Source organism: Corapipo altera, unplaced genomic scaffold, assembly GCF_003945725.1.
Source record: "Corapipo altera isolate COAL_440 unplaced genomic scaffold, ASM394572v1 23, whole genome shotgun sequence".
Taxonomy (NCBI): domain Eukaryota; kingdom Metazoa; phylum Chordata; class Aves; order Passeriformes; family Pipridae; genus Corapipo; species Corapipo altera.
This window is the reverse complement of record NW_020884878.1, coordinates 22,979,049-22,997,944: the sequence shown is the minus strand read 5'-3', so window position 1 is coordinate 22,997,944 and position 18,896 is coordinate 22,979,049. Positions and strand designations below refer to the sequence as shown.

The following is an 18,896-nucleotide window of genomic DNA, read 5'->3' as shown; positions in this document are numbered from 1 at the left end:
ATTTGTTAGTGGTCAATAGCTAACAACCAGCAACAGCTTATGTTCCTAAAAGAATGTAAAGTGGAGCCATATGCTTGTAGGAATCAGTTCTCTCTCCCTCAGTTAAGACAATACACTAGAGATTTGGTATTACTCTCAGTGCTGTGTCATAGCACTACATACAATCAAAGCAAAAATTCTTCTACTGCCAGATTAAATGCTCTAGCACTGCTCCCAGACACTGTTGATATACTAGGGTGGCTGAGGGTTGGCCAGTGGCTGGCTTCCCCAGTTACTTTGCTCCAGGAAAACTAGACCAAATCAGCTGGAACCTTCCCAGAGGAAATATCAATACCAAGTTCAAGACATATGCTCCTGATAAGGTTTTAGATCACCAAAAACAGCCCCAGCAGGCCTCACTGACATTTGTTCCATTTTATATGCATCTAAAGACATTAAAGCATAGCTACTGTTAAAGCGCATATCAACATATATCAGAGTACTGTTTTCAGTGGGGATTTTTACAGCACTGCAGTCAGAGGTTCAGTGACTCCTGAAAACAAGAGCCTTATGACATAGGTTACCTCACATTGTCTTCTTTTCATGACTATGGATTTCACCAGAGTTAAATTAACTTCTGTAAATATTTTTTTTTTAAAAAAGTATATTGTTGTTATACATGCACCCTCAAAGAGTCTAGGTGACTTTTTATGTGGGGTGCCATTAAGATACCATAAGGTAAGGAGGAGGACTAAAAAGAAAGTATGTTGTTTTACATTATCAACTCAAGAGTTTTATTCTATGTTAAAATTAGAAAACAAAACAATACATATTTAGTACATTTAAAGTTTTTGTAGCTTGAACTACTTATTTTAAAATCTGTTAGTATATTTTATCTGCTTAGGACTCCGGGGTGTGCATTCTCCAGCTATCAATAGAGTAAGTATTAAATACGGAACTTAAACCTTCTTTCATGCTCACCTCAGAAGTAGCATTTCAAAACAATTCTGGAGCCTTCTGCTTTTGTTAATTCTTTTAAAAAACTTCTTAAAACCAGAACATAAAAACATATGTATATATTTACATACACACACTTGGATAACCAGGCTGAGTAGTGCCATTGACACACCTGAAGGATGGGATGCCATCCAGAGGGACCTGGACAAGCTCGAGAAGTGGGCAAATGGGAATCACATGAGATTTAATAAGACCAAGTAAAAGGTGCTTCACCTGGGTTGGGGCAATCCCCAGTACCAATACAGGCTGGGGAATGAAGAGATTGAGAGCACCCTGCTGAGAAGGACGCGGGGGTATTGGTGGATGAGTCTGGACATGTTCGGGGCTGCATCCAAAGCAGCGTGGCCAGCTGGGTGAGGGAGAGGATTCTGCCCATCTACTCTGCTCTCCTGAGATCCCACCTTGAGAACTGATCCAGGCCTGAGAACCTCAGCACAGGAAGGACACTGATATACTAGAGCGAGTCCAGACAAGGGTCACAAGATGATCAGAGGAACGCAGCACCTCTCCTACGAGGAAAGCCTGAGAAAGTTGGGGTTGTTCAGCCTGGAAAACAGAAGCCTTCAGGGTGACCTGACTCTGGCCTTCCAGTACCTGAAGGGAGCCTACGAGAAAGATGGAGGGGGACTTTTTACAAGGGCATGTAGTGACAGGAGAAGGGGAAATGCTCTAGGCCAGGCTGGGTGTGGCTTTTAACAACATGGTTTAGTAGGTGTCCCTGCCCGTGGTGGCAGGGGTGAGGTGAGAAATAGATGATCTTTAATGACCCCTTTAATGTTCCCTTCCTTTGGAAGCCTTTCTATGCTTCCATGAAATGAAACCAAAGTAAAACGTGAAGTCAGTCATTTTCATACCATGTACCTCCTCTATATGGGAGGAAAAAGATACACATCTTCCCAGAAGGATTTATGTAGACCACCCTATCTGTGTGTTTAGCGTCCCTGCAAAAATACCGGTTGCTCACCTGTTGCTCGTTTGAGAGAACTTTTTTATGTAATATGGTAGAAGAAACAAAAGTCAGCACTGTGACCAAGAGGCTTTCCATTGATTCGAGATGGGATGTGCTAGAGCAGAGTGCTATCAGTTTTAAAGTAAATCAAAGCACATAACAAAATTCTTCCTTAGTATTTCTAAATTAGGGAAGGTTCTTGCCCAGGCATTGTTACACCCGTTTTCGTACGTATTTGCTATTTATGTAAAAAAGGTGCTGGACTACAGTCACCACTCCTCTGCTTAGAACAGTTCCTACAATAAAAAAGTAAGATGGAGAGTAAGTCTGTTAACATCAACCATACCCTAAATACTAAATGTATTATTAAACATATTTAGATATCTTTCAGGTTCTAAACACAAATCCTTTGGGTCTTACTTACAAAAGAGAAGTAAGTCCTTTCATAACTTGAAGCATTTTTGCTAAATAAAAACATTTCTTTCAGCACTATCATTTTTCCCCCATCACCAATACTTGAGCTCTTCTGTTCTAAAAAACCCAAAACCAACAAATGAAGGTTTGAGCATGTAATACTCCACAATAAACAAACTAAGACTGTATTAGAGATTATTGTTAATATTCAATAAGTGAAGCCTCACTACAGTATTTGATCCACTATGCATTAGTTCACTAAGATGAGAGATAAGATATCAATTAAGGAAAATAAGCAAATATTTTTGGTTTTATCATTTCGATTTTAATACAATTAAAAAAAAGTAAATGTTATGCATGGTAATGTTTATTAAACAATCACATTTCATTTAAGCATTAAAATGCATCAGTCTGGAAAAGCTGCCAGAAACAATGTTCGGCTTCAGAAAAGGCGATTATGAAATTACTTCCAATAAAATTCAAATACTCTCTTGTCTGTTGATTAGTTGAATGCTTTAGACTGGAAGGAACAAAAAGTGCAAATCAGCTGAATGTTACTTTCAAAAGTAAAGTCTTAGTGTCCTACAAGCAGTTACTAAAAGGCCTCACCTCAATCTTCATGATAAAGGACAAAATTCTCCAATTCATATATAATTTACTGCAACATTTCAAGCAATGCAACATTATTACTAAAACAAAATTAATCTTAAAATATGACTGCAATATTCTGCCTACCACAAGCACCTCTTTTTCCTTTTTTTTTTAAATTCTAATTTGCTTGACATGAGATGGCATGAAATACAATCTTACTGCAAAACTGGAAACTTACATGGAACAATGCAGTTAAACCACTTATAGGAACATGTTCTAACTTTAGGTAACTTATACCCAAATATACTGCTTTACATGAAAATCCAATATTCATATTCTGGTATTCTGCTTCTGCTGACACGCTTTGAGCAAAGTGACTCATCACAGAGTAGGTAAATGCTGACCTGCAGTTGAGCCTTTTGTGCATCATCTTTACTGGAGAACTTATAAAGAAATGGACAAAGGTAAATGGATAACATTTGATATATGGGCAAATTGTAAGCATTTAGAAATCAGTTTTTTTTTAAAATCCAACACAATGATTCAGTGGCAGTTTGAAATAAAAAGAGTATACCTTTCTGGCTCCTAAATCACTTCAGAATGATTTCATACATAGAGATACTGAAAAACACTGTGATTATCATCTTATAAAGGCTGTAAGAATACACTGGCAATATTCAATTTGGTCTTGTAAAAATCCTTTAAAACATTGTGGAAACATGTTCTTATATGTGGGTACTGCTGCTTGAAACTGAACAGTTGGTTGACATCCAGACAACTATTACAATTTTGCAAAAGCAAAGCAGCTTATAAGCATAATAAACAAATGGTCATTTTGCTAAAATTGAGACCTAATTTAGTAATTTGTAGAATGACACTTTCAAACTGTGCAACACAAAATAATGTAGCCAACAGTAACATACAGGTACACCATTTAATATTTATTATATGCATTTTATATACATTATTTTTCAACAGCTGTATTTTGCTATGTGGTACAATCTTAAAAATTTGCTGATTCATAGTTTGTAAAACAGAAACCTTACAAAACTCATCAAAACTCGCAAACTGATCAGAAAAGTTTTGTGGAAGACTAGAAAAAATACTTTTTTGTATTAATCATGCATTACACAAACAAAATTTTTAGTTACACCATAAACTGAAGCACATCTGGAAAATAAAATAAAAGCAGGGAATAACTAGTCAAAACACAGCAGATTTATGAATCTTTAATCAACTACTTTTGTATTCTATTTGAAATGTAAATAAAAATAATTTTCACTCCAAAGGTTCTGAAACAAGATTAGTTTTTTGGAGTCAACTCCACTCCAGGTACTTAACCAGATGAAAAAGAATTTCTTGATTCGCAACTTTAGGATTATCAAATGTCCCGTTTTCTCATCTATTTTAGACCGTTCAAAGAGTGCCATTACAGATATACAGGGCCCTTTAACACACTACATAAAAGGATATAAAGACCAACAAAAAGTGAAATAAATAACAATAGGCCATTAGCAAGATGGGTAATCCTTGATAAATAAACTCGTAAATACAGTAAGATGTACAAAATATCACATAGTGATAGGATGCCAAGATTAATTTTTTTTTAAAGAGTTCATTCGGGGGTGTTAACCCCTCTGTGTTTCATTTGAACACATTTTACAGTCCTTTATTTATGAAGACAGTTATGCGATGATGATGAATTAGCATCCTTAAGCAAGGACTTAGCTGAGCTGTATTAGGCAAAAGAAGGGAAGAGTGTGGTTACACAGCAGCGGGTCAGTGAGATCTCTGTGTTTTAGGGTTCTATAATGCAGAAAAACATTATCAATACAATCTTGAGCACTGTTGTGACAGGCTAAATATATAAAAAGACTTATAAAAACTAGAATTTTATCCAAACATTTTGTGCAACTAATGCTAAAATATTTTAAGTTAAATTTCCTTTTCTTTAAAGCAAAATAAAAGTTTAAAAGGGGAATCTGTGGCATTCAACTGATAAACAGAAGATTACTAAGAGATGAAAAGAAAGCTACTCTTGGAGCTCACTTCCCCCCACAAGAGCACCACATTCCTAACCCTAAGGCAGCACACAGAGTCCAAAATAAAAATCTTTTGTAAGATCAGACTCCACGTTTGCTTAAAGACACCTAAAGAACAGACATACGCTCAGTTCATATCCAGTCAAGGCTACAAATACTGTTTGTTTTTTTTTTTTTGTATTTGTCCCCACCCCCCCAAATACAGTAATTACAGTTAAATGAATGAGCCTGACATTGTTCAAGATGTGGTGACTTTTCACCAACTTATACCTGCCCCACTTAAGAGCCTTCACCCAGGCAGATCAGATGTAGTGTCTTATTGGTAACCTTATAATTGATGGCAGTGACGCATTCCCTCTTTTTTGTCCAAACAGACCTGCTGTTATGATGCAGGTTTGTTCTGCTATGTCACACGAATACTTTGGCAAGGGCATCAGCTCCTGCACTGGCAATGTATGCTTTTGACGGATGAAATGCTACATCATAAATTGATTCATCCAGCTTTTTCCTATGAGCTGTTATTTCTTGCACACATGTCTTGCTGTCCAAATTCCATAACCTAATGGAACAATCATGGCCTGTTTAAGCAAAAAAGAAAAGACAAAAGACAAAGTTATATTTGTCAGACACTTCAGTGCATCATAAATGCAAAATTTACAGAGTATATAGAAATGAAAAAAAACAACCCTTACTTCCAGACATTAAATAGATTCCATTAGGATCTACAGCTAGACTTGTGACAGCATCCAAGTGAGCAACCATAGAATGGATCATTTTACCTAAAAGCAAAATGAACAGTGAATTTCCTGTGAAGTATTGTTTATTAAAAAAACCCAAACATTAAATGCAATACAGGACAACATGCTTATTTATATTCCAGTAATATCTGAACGATCCTATTCCATTAGAAATTAAGAAGTTTCAACTGCAGACTCTTGTATGACCATAAGAGTAAATGGCACACAACTCTCAAAAAGGCATTCCTATTGTAAGCAATCTTTTTATCCATCTGGCATCTTTACTGGCAGCAATGACAACGAAGATCAAGACTAAAATGAGAGCGATAACCTCAATTTTTAGTCTGTTAAATGTGCTAAATAACTGCCCCAGTAGGACAGAGAGTTGATGACGCTTTGCAAAACGAGACTTACTGAGCCTTACCAAAGGTCCATCTATCTCTGTCATTGCTAGGAGATGCCACTGGTGATAAACCAGGAGGAAAATAGAAACAAGGAAACTGTAAGTGATACTTGCCCAAAATACTCCCCAGCTCCTAGTAATTAACTGTTTAGCTATGTCACAAACCAAAGTGTTACCTCTGCATTCAACTACTCTTAATACATTTCTTTTCAGTGACCTCCATTCCTGGATTCTTAATAACATCTTTCAGCATCTCATGATGCTTTTTGGAAGGAGTTCTGAAATGTTTAACTGCACAGAAGAACCATCACCTCTTTCTGTTTGGAATCTATCACCTGCTGGGGATTAGCTACTGAACCTCAGTCTGTGTATTGAAAAAGAGAGCAAATAAATCCCTGTAAGACCATAACCAACATGAAGAAATTATATCATATTTTTCCAGTTGTCTGCCTTTCTGAAGAATCTCAGTCTATTTAGTTCCTAAGACTCTTCGTGAAGAAGTTAAAAGCTACTGAAGATCTTTTTAACCATTTTCTGAAACATTTTAATTTGGCTATATCCCTTCTGAGATAAGGGAGACTTCATTCAAAGTATTCATACAAAGGTACTAAAAATGTTCCTTTTTGCTGTTTATTCCTTTCCTTCCTCCAAACATTCATTTTGCTGTCCTGACTGCTAAGCAACAAACTGGCATTTTCATTCAACCTCTTATTCAACTCCAAGGTTTTACTTTAGGTAAGAACAGTCACCCCAGTGATTACTATTTTATATTACAATGTTTATTTTTCCTTATATGTATCATTTCCTATTTATCCACACAGAATTTAATTTTCCTGCTATTAAGTGTATTAATATCTTCAGTTCTTATTGTCAGACTTCATGTTTAATAACCTGGATTAATGAATGTCAGTTAACTGCCAATATATTGTCCCCTGTCCAGATGACTCATTATGTTGAGCTACTGCTTCTAATATAATGACCATTTACTTCTACCTTCTGTTTCCTATCTTTAACCCAATTATTTGTACATGCAAAATTTTTCTCCTTATTCTACATCTTTGTTCTTTAAAGTAATAAATCTTAATTTCAGCACAATCATTACAACACATTTAACAATCACAACTCAAATACATACATTCATGGCAGGTGTAAAGGGGAAAAAAATGTCCAGCTTTTTGCCTTGGAAAACAAAAACCTCAGGAACACCATCCCCCGCTCTGCCCAAACCAAACAAACTTCAAACAGGGGTTTTGCACATGTGCTTACTTAAAGTGAGCTTATCTTGATTTTTTTTTCTTCCAACTTTGATAACACACAGGAAGTGACTGACAATTTCAGGAATGGGAAGTTTAGGTTTGTTCTTACAATTATTACAATGTTTTTGTCATGACAGACAGTGCAATTTACCCCTATAGCCTTGTTCCCTCTCTTTCCTCCAGATCCTTTTCTGTTTTATAAATTTAATCAACAACTTAAGTAGAACATATGATTCCATTACTAAAATGAATTCAGTGTTATTTCTTGCCCTAATAGGTACTAAGCAATGTTCTTTACTACTGAAAGTTGAAAAATATAACTGATACATGCTTAGAGTTAAAATCACAAGTAATAAAACAGCAGACATACTCTATAAATTAGGAAAGCTCTAAATTAAAGACGGCTTTCTTGTTCCTCACAACTATCTCTGCCTGTTTTGAGAGTGTTTTCTGACTGCTGAAGTCACAATTGCAACACATACCACTGTTTCATAGAAAAGGTACTGAAGAGGTTTATTCTTAGAAATACCAAAAGTTCTGTTTTGTGTAAGACGACCTCACTAGTACCTTTCCTACACATGGATTTTCCCTTTCTCCATCCAGCTTTCTTTAAAAATATTCACACATACAAATTAGGTTCTCTTTATCCTTACCCGTTTTGTTGTCAAAAAATTTGATGTGTCTATCTTCATGTGCTGTAATAGTTACAGGAAGTGTGGGATGACTTACTACCTTGTTAATATGATTATTTGATTGTACACCTAAAAATAAAAGAAAAAATATTCACCTGTCTTAAAGAAAGCATTAAAGTTAAAATGACAGTATTTCAGCATTACACTTTAGATTACATAGTAATTAATATCACGTAAATAATATTTTAGGATCAAGGGATCCCCTAAGAAATAAGTAATAGCTTCTTGCTTTACAGGATGGGGCTAAGGGAGGTAGACTCTAGGCAACGTACTGAAAGTTTAAAGCTGTACAAGTGGTTTACACACATGAAAGATTCTTGAGAGAGATAGGAAACCAAGCAAGGACTGCAGGGCAGCACTAGTCAAGCAGAAACAAACTGTAGCATCTGTAATATATATTTAGCACACGTCACACCAAAAACTATTTAGCTGGGGCGGCAGAGGAGGTAGGGGGGAAGATAGAATCATAGAATGGTTCAGGTTGGATGGGATGCCTTCCACTAGAGCAGAGAATCCAAATAACTGAAGTCAATCTAACCTATTAGATTCTGTCAGATATATTTATGTCTTTAATTTCAACTTAAAGAAACAATGAACGGTTTAAAATATCTTCAGAAGTCTTCAGAATACTTTTTAGAAAACACTTTCTTATCTTGATATCAGAGTGTTTTAAGGCTTGTTCCCTTAACTTCTCTGCTTAATTTTTCTTGATTCCATTTAGGAGTTTTCAAACTAGGAAAGGTATTTCTCCAAATTGTGATGTTCCTTCTCACTTCAATGTCAGGCTTTGCACAAGATATCTGTAAGATGGCTTTTACACAGTTTTGTAACCTGTGTTGAAGTCTGTAAGTGTCAAGTAAACTAGACTACTTGGAGAGGAGAAGCAAATTTTCCCTTTGCATTATTCTTTTAGATCACATTTCATAGAAAGGAGTGACCAGAAACTGGAGATTTTCCTTATGAAAAGGAAAGAAGTTCACAAAACGAAGTCACTTCTATCTAGAGTTTCATCAGATACATACAGTTAACTCTTGAAGAGCTACATCTTTCTAGCACCTTACTTGCAGCAACAGGATTTCTATAAAGTTTCATAGGAAAGCATGTTTAATTCCAAGCTGTACAGAATTCTACACTGAATTAATATTCTGTTTAATTCATCTATTTACTTATCTTAATATCCTCCATGTTGAGACCACATGATCAAAAATGTGGTTTGATATATAAATCAGACAACTGAATCTTAAGAAATCTTAGCTTAGAGAACAATAACTGTTGCTTTCACTAACTACTTTCAAATCCAGCTAATCCACAGTCATAAAATGACTTGGGTTGAAGGGACATTAAATATCATCTAGTTCCCACTCCACCTGACACAGGCAGAAGCACCTTTCTCTAAATCAGGTTGCTCAGAGCCCCATCCAACCTGATCTCGAACACACCCAGGGATGGGGCATTCACAACTTCTCTGGACAACCTGCTCCAGTGCCTCATCACCTGTACAGTAAAGAATTTCTTCCTAATATCTAATCTAAACCTACTCTCAGTTTGAAGCCATTCCCCATTGTGCTGCCACCACATGTTTTTTTAATAAGTTCCTCTCCATTCTTCCTGTGGGCCCCTTTAGGTACTAAAAGGTCACAGTAAGGTCTCCGAAGAACTTTCTCTTCTCCAGACTGAACAACCCCAACCCTCTTAGCCTGTCTTCACAGGAGAGGTGCTCCAGCCCTGGGATCTTGATGGCCCTGCTCTGGACTCACTACAACAGGCCCACATTTTTCTTATGCTTGGGGCCCCAAAGACAGACACAGTACTCCAGGCAGGGTCTCACGAGAGAGCAATAGAGGAGCTGAATCCCCTTTCCATCATGTTTGTCCCAAGCATCTTTAAGTATCTAACCATCTTTCAAACTGAATAATGTAGAAGAGAAGTAAAATTTTTTCATTTACTACATCATATAATAGGTACCATATAATACCACGGGCACCTCAACCAAGATCGATATTTATTACAGAAGAGCTTTACTTACCAGATTCTATTTGTGATGAAAACATTACCACTGACTGGGATGTTTCTAAATCATAGATGACTGTGCTGCCAGTGTTAAAAGATGCCACCATATGAGCCGGGTCACAACCTATAAAGTCAACTGATGTAGGTATTCCGTGCTCTGGAGAGAGACAAAAAAATCTTTAAAAGAATGAAACACTTTTAAAATTTCTGACAGTTTAAACATTTAGGGTTTTTTTACATTCATTCTTTAAAGAAGAAATTTGCTCTTTTAAAGTAATGCTACAGCACCACGATTATTTAATGTTCTTCCTTTAGCTCTTTTACCTAATTTGGATAAATTGAGTTAATGAGCCTGGATGCATCATCAGCTGCCTCACAATTGATTTTCAAAACCACTCCAAAAAGTTACCTTTCTCTCCATTGTAAGTGCAAATACAGGGAATTTTTTCTGGTGGATTCCACAACCTAATAGTGCCATCTGCTGAACAAGAGAGTAAGTGATTCTTTACACCACTGTAAGCAAGACCCCAGACTGCATCTGTGTGAGCAATTAATGTGCCAGCTAGAACGTTTGGCTCTGGAAAAAAAAAGTTCAGAAATGAAACCTTTTTAGTGAAGAAACATTAAGTAAGTATTGTACCTAAACATAAATTAAATTCCACATAAAACAGTCGTATATCCCACCTGCCCTTTCTGTTTAAGCAACAGTTAGAATATGGCACAGGAGGCCCTTTCGCACAACCACTGCCATCTTTCTCAAAAAAAAAACCCCAACCAAACAAACAGAAAAGCAAACAAAAAAACTCCAACCACAAAACCCACTGATGCTTAATGCTACTTTTACTCAACATACTCTGCTGACACAAGGGTATGTTCTAAAATTCTCAAGTACCCTAATAATTAAAACAAGTTATTTCTCTTGGGGACCTGAGAATCTTATTTTCACCTCCTGGATAATTTGTAGTTGTCTTTTATAGAGGGGTTTTAAATCTATTCTGTACCAGGCTTTGAGTAGAGAAGTGGGAGAAAAAGATAAATGGAAAGGCATGAAGTCAGGTAAATCACTAAAATTTAGTTTTGTGGAAAACTAGAAAAAACAAGTTGGTCTTGCAACCCAAGAGCCTGCGAACAAGCTTTAGGAAGGAAAATGTCCTATTAGAGCTCTCCCTTTTAACAATAACTTTGTCAGTTGAGTAGAGACAGTTTTGTCTGAGGCTCATAAAAACTATACCATCAAATCCTACCAGCATGAACAAACTGGACCATTTTTAGTGATTAGACTGTATTGAATATATTTTTAGCAGAGAGGTACAATTGGAGAATACACTGGTTTTAAGGGACAGGGTGTAGTGCTTTTCCTGAATTGGTGCAAGACAGTACCTACTCCTCTCACTGCCACAGATAATGCAGCCTGAGTGTTGTAGAAGGCCATTCATTGTATTGACATGATCACCATCAGTGGCAGGAGAGTGATGCACAGTTTTCCAAACAGTTATCAGCTATTTAATTTTAGAGACATCTAAAATTAAAGACATCTAAAGGTAGGGAACTGAGATGCAAATCAGAAACACAGGACATAGAATTTGAGTACACTTGTCTTAGTTTTCTGGTAAATTTCTATCAGTGAAAAAAATAAGTAATCATTCAAAAGTTGCAATTTGGTTTCAAAATTTTTTGCTTCTCAAGAATGAAAGTTTGGATTAACTTCTTCTTTTCTGTATAAATCTCAGGAATTGCTATGTCTCCCTATTACAATTCTACACAAAGCACATCACCAATTTAAGTGGGAACTCATGGTAAACTAGTGGGTAAACTAAGGTTTACCACACATTAAAAGTTGAAAACACACGGTTTAGATGATAAAAGCACTAGAAAACAGATTAACATCAAGTAGAAAATTAATTTTGAAGACAATGGTCATAAGATGTTTATGTTTTAAAAGGTATTTACCATAGGTATCATATGGATCCACATTAGGGCTAGGCATGTTCCACCACTGGATGGTTGCATCAACACCACCACTGAAACACTGTTCTCCATTGGAACTAATTGCCAATGACAATACAGGTCCACTATTAAGAGACAAAGAAAAAGAAGCCGATTGATACTGCCTACAGGATAGAAATTTGGCTATAGATTTTCAAAAAACATTTGGATTGTATTAAGCAGTTAAAACCCCCATAAACTCCAAAGAAACAATACTATTAAAACATTTTAAGTCTCAACAAGTGATATCAATCTCTATTAAAAGAATCATAAGAAATTAACTAAAACTATGCAAATTGAACCAACTCAGAGACCACCACCTTATTTCTCAGAATTAAGTACACCTACAAATGGTGGGTTTTTACATTGTATCTATGCCAATCTAACAGCTAGCTGCGCTGAAATCAGTGGCGGTAGTTGCCTCCCTGGCAACTATTTTCTCAGCCTACATTTAGAAACGGACAGTAACCTACATCCTGGAAAACTGGTTCAGAGAAATGATCCTAGAAATTGTACCTTTTGGCCAAGGTTAAACTTCCACTGTTTAAGTTCTTCAACCTGTTTGCTGTGATACCAGATAAGCACAAGTGGTAGCCCAAAAGAAGAAACAGGTTTACTCTTTTGGACACACTATGAACACAGGTTTAACTGTATTGTAAAACCATATCCCCAAAATTAGACACCTGGGTCATTTGACAGGCCATGTTCATGATATAAGTAAGAGCAGATAAGCAAACTAGAATTATATATTTGAAAATGTTGAAAAGGAAGACTATTGGCTGAATCCATCCATGTATTCGGCAAAGTGAAGAATGAAGATAGGTTGAAAGGTAATGTTGCTTAATGCTTGCTTGAGAGGAAAAATAGTAAAATTACTTTGTTATGTCGCACTGGAGCCACAGGGTAGGCATTAGTTCTGTATCAAAACTTCCCCAAATCTTAATTTTTGGTATTCACTAACAAATATCCCAATAATAGCCCAAATTTGAACAGAGAAAGAGATCTGAAGGAGAATTCAACTGGTCAGCGACCCCACAAGAACATATTTCAACATGAGGACAAATTAGTCTCCCAGTCCTGGGGCAGAGTGTTTTACACTTTAGTTAATAAACACAAAAGTAGCACATTACATTCTACCACACAGCATAAGGGAAGGAGGAGGGTGAGACAATAGAATGTGTTGATTTCCTAATAAAACCACAAATTTATTTTCTTTTGTTGTTGTTGAGGTCAGCACAAGAAGCGTTACCTACTTCTGTGCTTATCGAAACTCTTGTGAAGCTTACCTGCTAACTGGGTTGGAGACTGGATCTTTACTTATAAAAGCAAAGTACATTCAAACTACTCTGGCTATCAACTGCATATTTTTGTCTTGCCTTCTTATTGAAAGAAAGCAGAATTCATAATTAGCAAGTGGAACTCAGGCAGTAACAAAACATTTAACACAAGCTGAAAAAAATCACTAAGACTCAGACCTGTATCTGAAGGTACTAAGCAAGACTAGTAAAATCTACATTATTTATCTTTACCATATATTATATATAAAAAATCCACAGTCCAAGACATGTCTCAGGTGATTTCATTATCACCATCTACAATTTCTCCCTTCCACTGCAACTAATCACATTTGCCACTTTCTGTTCTTCTTGTGTTATCATGGACAGTGCAATTAATGACAGGGACTCAGTATTAACCTGTTTTACCAAGGATAATGCACCTTGTCTACACAGTGTAAAAATAGAATAGATTTGTGGCTATTACACTGATGTTTCTTAAGAATAGATCAGATAATGACAATATATTTATCAACCATGAATCATGTCAAACACTTACATGTGGGCCCTAAATGTGTAGATGGGTTCTACATCTAAAGAGGCACTCCTGAAAGAGAAAGAAAAAAGTTATTATATTATGTGAAACGTCTACTGAAAAACTCTGAAAATGTGAGTGTTTAATCAATTTCAAAGGCATTTAAAACACAATTGATGTTTTATAAAAACCCATATACTTGCTTTTTGGCAGGAACTGTTTTCTGCAAATTCCAAAGTTTTAGAGTATGGTCCTCAGAGGCTGTAACCAGCACAGGCTCTACAGGATGAAAAGCTAATGCTCGCACTCCATCAAAATGACTGCGTAGCGTATACTTAGGGTTCCATGTCTTTCGGAAGGCATCTTTATTAGCTGGCAACTTAAAAGAAGAAAAGGAAAGGAGTAATTTTATCTTGGATTTAAAAATACGTAATATATACATCCCCTCGTGTTTTAGGAAAATGTGCTATGCTTGATTCAGCTAATACACGTTCAATCTTAAATTTACATTTATCCCCCATTCATGTTTCTAATGAATCTTGACATCCTTACTGCAAGAGATCAACTGACACATCTTTAAAGAGATCCTTGCAATCTCGAAGAAAAAAAAGCTAACCTGTAGTATATTTAAAAAAAAACCCAAACCCCAAACAAAAAACCCAATCCCACCTCAGAAAAACACAGTCAAGGACTTGGAAAAGTGATTTGATGATTACAAAAGATAAATGTGAGGTACCAAATGGGTCAGAGGTATAATGGAAAAGAAGTAAAATGTGACACTGTATGTCAATGTTCTAAAGTGTGACACCTCAAGGTGTGATTGTGCTGCAAATCCACAGTTACAAGGAAACAACTTCAGAAATTAATAACTATCAAGGAATTTTCAACCTGAGAAAGAACGAATAGTACATGAATTTCAGTCTCTTTCAAATCCAAGACAGGACAAAGTCTTCTTAAATACAAATATAAAAAAAAAAATCTTGCCATCTGTCTTATTTGATACTTTATGTTTGTCTTTTCTGACACATGAAGTCAGAAGCCACCATGTATTTTTCACCTATGCTTTAAAAGATAGAAGATAACCTAAGAGTACTGGGAAAGGAGGACTGGACAGGAAGCAGGGAAATCAAGTGGCAATTTTGGTCAACCACATCTCATTTCTATTTGGTGAATGGTCCAGTAAGAAAACGAAACCCTACTTCTATCTTTTGTCTCCTGTATGTGCCAAGTATTAAACCATGAAATAGCCTGGTGTACTGAAAGTACACCATTTAGATTTAGATGCCTCATATTTACTGTCAGTAAATTAGGAACAACATTTAAGTAAAATATACCAATCAACTGCCAAGTTCATAAGCATGATTTGAGATTCTAACCTGTTTAAAAAGAAATGGTTTTACTTTTTCAAGTTTGCATTAAAACACTTTTCTTAATTCTTTGATAAACCTAGAGACAGAAGCATTTTAGAATTTAGAACCAGGTAAATAAAGCACTGTGCAAAACAAATTCCCAAATATTCAACTTCGTACTTTCCAGGGGAATTTACTACTGGTTAGGAGTAGAAATTAGGAACATCCAGTTCTGGATATTTCAAGTTTAAGCTGCCTTTAAAGCATTTAGAATTGATGCTTTTGAACTTTTGTTTCTTTGAATGTCACTTGTTTATAGATTTCACTGAAACTTAAAAAAAAAAGTGATAATTTTCTAAACAATTATACATGATCCTCAAGTCAGACACATTTTAGAAGTGATTACACAACAGGTTTAGCTGAACAGAAGGCAAAATACTGAGAAAGTTAAGATGCAAAGACCTGATATTATGTGATTTCCTAGAAGTGTTATGTCATGTGAAATGAAACAGAACCTGAAAACTATTCTCTACTGTGAACAGGATGATATATTACACAAATTTATAAAGTACTCAAAATATTTTAAAAAGGTCTTTCATTTATTTTTATACAGTCCAGAAAGAGGATGGATAATTAACATTTTCATTTCTTTTTCAGGAAATCCAACTATGTAATGTAACACCCTGCAATAATGGAGAAACCTAAGTATTAGCTCTTACTTCATTACAGTAATTAATAATGCTACCCATTTTAAATACCAAAGGACAACCATGATTAAAAAATAGGTGTACACACAAGTATTTTCAGACCCTGTAAAAAGTACAAACGATTTATTTCTTCACTTTGCAGATTCTCAGATGTTGAGGTACCTTACCAATCATAACTTAAGAAACCCCAACTCTCCACTCCCAACCAAAAAAAGAAAATCCCAATAAAACACAACCAACAAGCCAATATCACAAGACATATTAAGTACAATACCACATGCAAAACTTACCTGAACACTTCCCTAACCAGTCATTCAATGTTACTAACCAATGAAAAATTCATGTAACATTATTAGTAGAACCTTAATGAACACAGTCAAAGGAACGTTAGAACACTCTGGATTATAATAAAAGCACCCCATAAAAGTACCCCATAAAAGCTTACATCTGAAATATACTTCTATATATAGTCTATGCTGTTAACACTACATAATCACAAACGGGACAGCAAAGAAATAGCATAAAACATAATACTGATATTAAGTTATGTCTTCTCAGTACTCCATTTCAGTGTATAATTGCCATTTTTGTTCAAATTCATGTTAAGACATCGACATGTATTTGATGTCATAACATATTCTCCCAGTGACAAAATCTGAATTAAATTACACAGAAAAAACCATGTCATCTCACTGAATTCCGGTTTACCCAAATTATTTAGCTCATTCACAAGGTGCTCTGTCCTCCCTCCCAAGGAGTAGCTTTTGCTAATGAAACCTCTGTTCTCTGCAACTGTAATGTTCAGGATGGAGGAGAGGGGACCCAACTATTATTGATTAAACTGTATAAAGAATTTTAAAATAAAATTGCACTTACATCATAACTATAGTCTGCATCATTTGTTACTGTCAAGTCTGCAAGGTCTCCAAGGCCCAGTACACTTAACAACACATCATCAGAACCCATAATAAATGACTTGCCTCCTCCAGGTGGAAACGTTATTGGTTCAGCTACAAAGAACAAAACAGTTTCTTTAAGTCTCAATGTAATAATTCAAACTGATGAAAAGCTGCATTATTCATCACTTAACAGCAAAGCAGAGTTTAAAACTGAACTTGTATGTGTTACACACGGCCCCAACTAAAAAAAAAAAGCATGAAGACACGCACACATGTGCAAACACACACACATATTATATACACAATTCTGATGTCATGCTTTGTAATTTGATTTCAACTTACTTTACAGAGGTGTTCAATACTATTGACAAGTGACTTGACTGATGTTACTTTACATTGCAACATCAAATGTACATCCCAGGTCTCCAAATTCTCAGCTAAGTATTTTATTCACTATGTGCTTTCTGCCTTCTATCCACTTGCAAATAAGTCTCTGTGCTTTATACTAGTCAAATATCTCTACTTCCATATTTAAGTATTTTTTATCTCTTGGGCGAAAGACTCCTGCAAAACATCTCTTCTAATTTGAGTTTTTTCAGATGACTGAAAAAATGAAAACATCTATTATTCATTCATTTCATCTCTCAGAATCCAAAACCATACAGAGAAACTAATTTGAAGTACACTCAACTGTTACTTATCTTGGCTAGCTAAGCCTTCCCCAAATTAAAATTTAACAATTCTGTTAATTATAATTTAGAATAAATAAAAGTTATATATAACCATTTATTATAAATTCACATCTGAATAATAAATTTTCAAATATTCACCCATATTCTTTACACTCCTCAACAATTCTGTAAATCTTTGTCTACCCACAAACATCAGTTTAGTAGTAAGGTTTAAACACTATAATGTTTCAGCATAACTCAGAAGCTGTTTTCACCTCTCAGTATTCCTTTCCATGCAGAAACTGCAACACTTGTTAAATAAAGTATGTAAAATTAAGCTATGTGTGAGCTAAGTACAAGCATCTGCAAAATATGTTAAATGATATTTGACATCTTGAAAAATTAAACTTGGTTGACTTTTGAATTTTACTGATCTGGCAGGGAGAGTTATGGTCTCACTTTAACGCCACTCCTTGTATCTACTCCTCTCAGAAATCCCTTGGAACTCAGAGAACATAAAGCTTCCAGATGTGAAAAATATCCATATCCTGTTTCTCTGTCTTGCAAAAGTAGTTCCAAACAAGAGGACTAATAATCAACATATTACTGTTTCGAACACGCACCTTCACCATTTCATACTGCCACTCTCTGAACTGTACCCTAGTTCTGTTCCACTCGTGCTGAAGAAAAGTAACTAAGACCAGGTGTAAAGTCATAGATGCCTGGCATCCTTGTTATGGCTACACAAAGAGGAGCCAGTCCAGCTAGATCAAAAAATTCACTTCTCAAGGATAAAACAAGTTCTAATGCTTGAGAGCTACTGTATTATTAAGAAGTAACCTTATTACCAACAGCCAACATAACTGGATGTGAGAATCTAATAATCTATGCAAGAATAAAGATTGCTGTTGCTAAACTTACATATAAAGAGTAGATAGTACTCTAACTATGCACAATCACCTCTTTTTAAAACATGCACAATCCATAGAGAGGTCTTGACTCATAAGAATGCTACATTACATCAACAGCCCAAAGTGGTTTACCATGCCCTTATATGAATAAGCTTTTCGTTTCCATTAATATTTTACTAAAACTCTCAATTTGACAGTCTATTGCAAACCATTCATATTTCATAAAAAGCTGTATTCCTACAAAGCACCTATTTACCTTACTGTTACTCCTATTCGATCTTTAGGACAGGCCCACAAGGTTTAGGTAAGCCCCATAACTTGTCATACTAATTCTTTGTGAAATAAATGTTATCGGACCTTAACAGATCAGCTTTTTTATGCTTTATGCTAAAAATGAATCACTACCACATTAAGAGTTTATATTATAAATTCAGCAAGTTTTATTCTCATGATGTGAATATCTATTTAAAGCTT

At 35.5% G+C, this 18,896-nt stretch overlaps 1 protein-coding gene across 6 annotated transcripts in view; it reads right to left on the bottom strand.

Moving 5' to 3' along the window:
• Nucleotides 1–2,288: 2,288 nt before the first annotated feature.
• Nucleotides 2,289–18,896, bottom strand: part of STRN3 (striatin 3) — a 58,941-nt gene continuing 42,333 nt past the window's right edge. For 5 of the 6 annotated variants that reach the window (XM_027637846.1, XM_027637850.1, XM_027637849.1 and 2 more), the window contains 9 exons: nt 16,818–16,951; nt 14,089–14,264; nt 13,910–13,957; nt 12,041–12,162; nt 10,500–10,667; nt 10,107–10,247; nt 8,042–8,149; nt 5,685–5,771; nt 2,669–5,570 (listed from right to left, as the gene is read on the bottom strand). In XM_027637846.1, coding sequence (XP_027493647.1) covers nt 5,401–5,570; nt 5,685–5,771; nt 8,042–8,149; nt 10,107–10,247; nt 10,500–10,667; nt 12,041–12,162; nt 13,910–13,957; nt 14,089–14,264; nt 16,818–16,951 — 1,154 coding nt within the window. In that variant the 3' untranslated portion in view covers nt 2,669–5,400. Of the gene's footprint in view, nt 5,571–5,684; nt 5,772–8,041; nt 8,150–10,106; nt 10,248–10,499; nt 10,668–12,040; nt 12,163–13,909; nt 13,958–14,088; nt 14,265–16,817; nt 16,952–18,896 lie in introns of all 6 variants that reach the window. The other variant, XM_027637847.1, reaches the window with a different exon arrangement.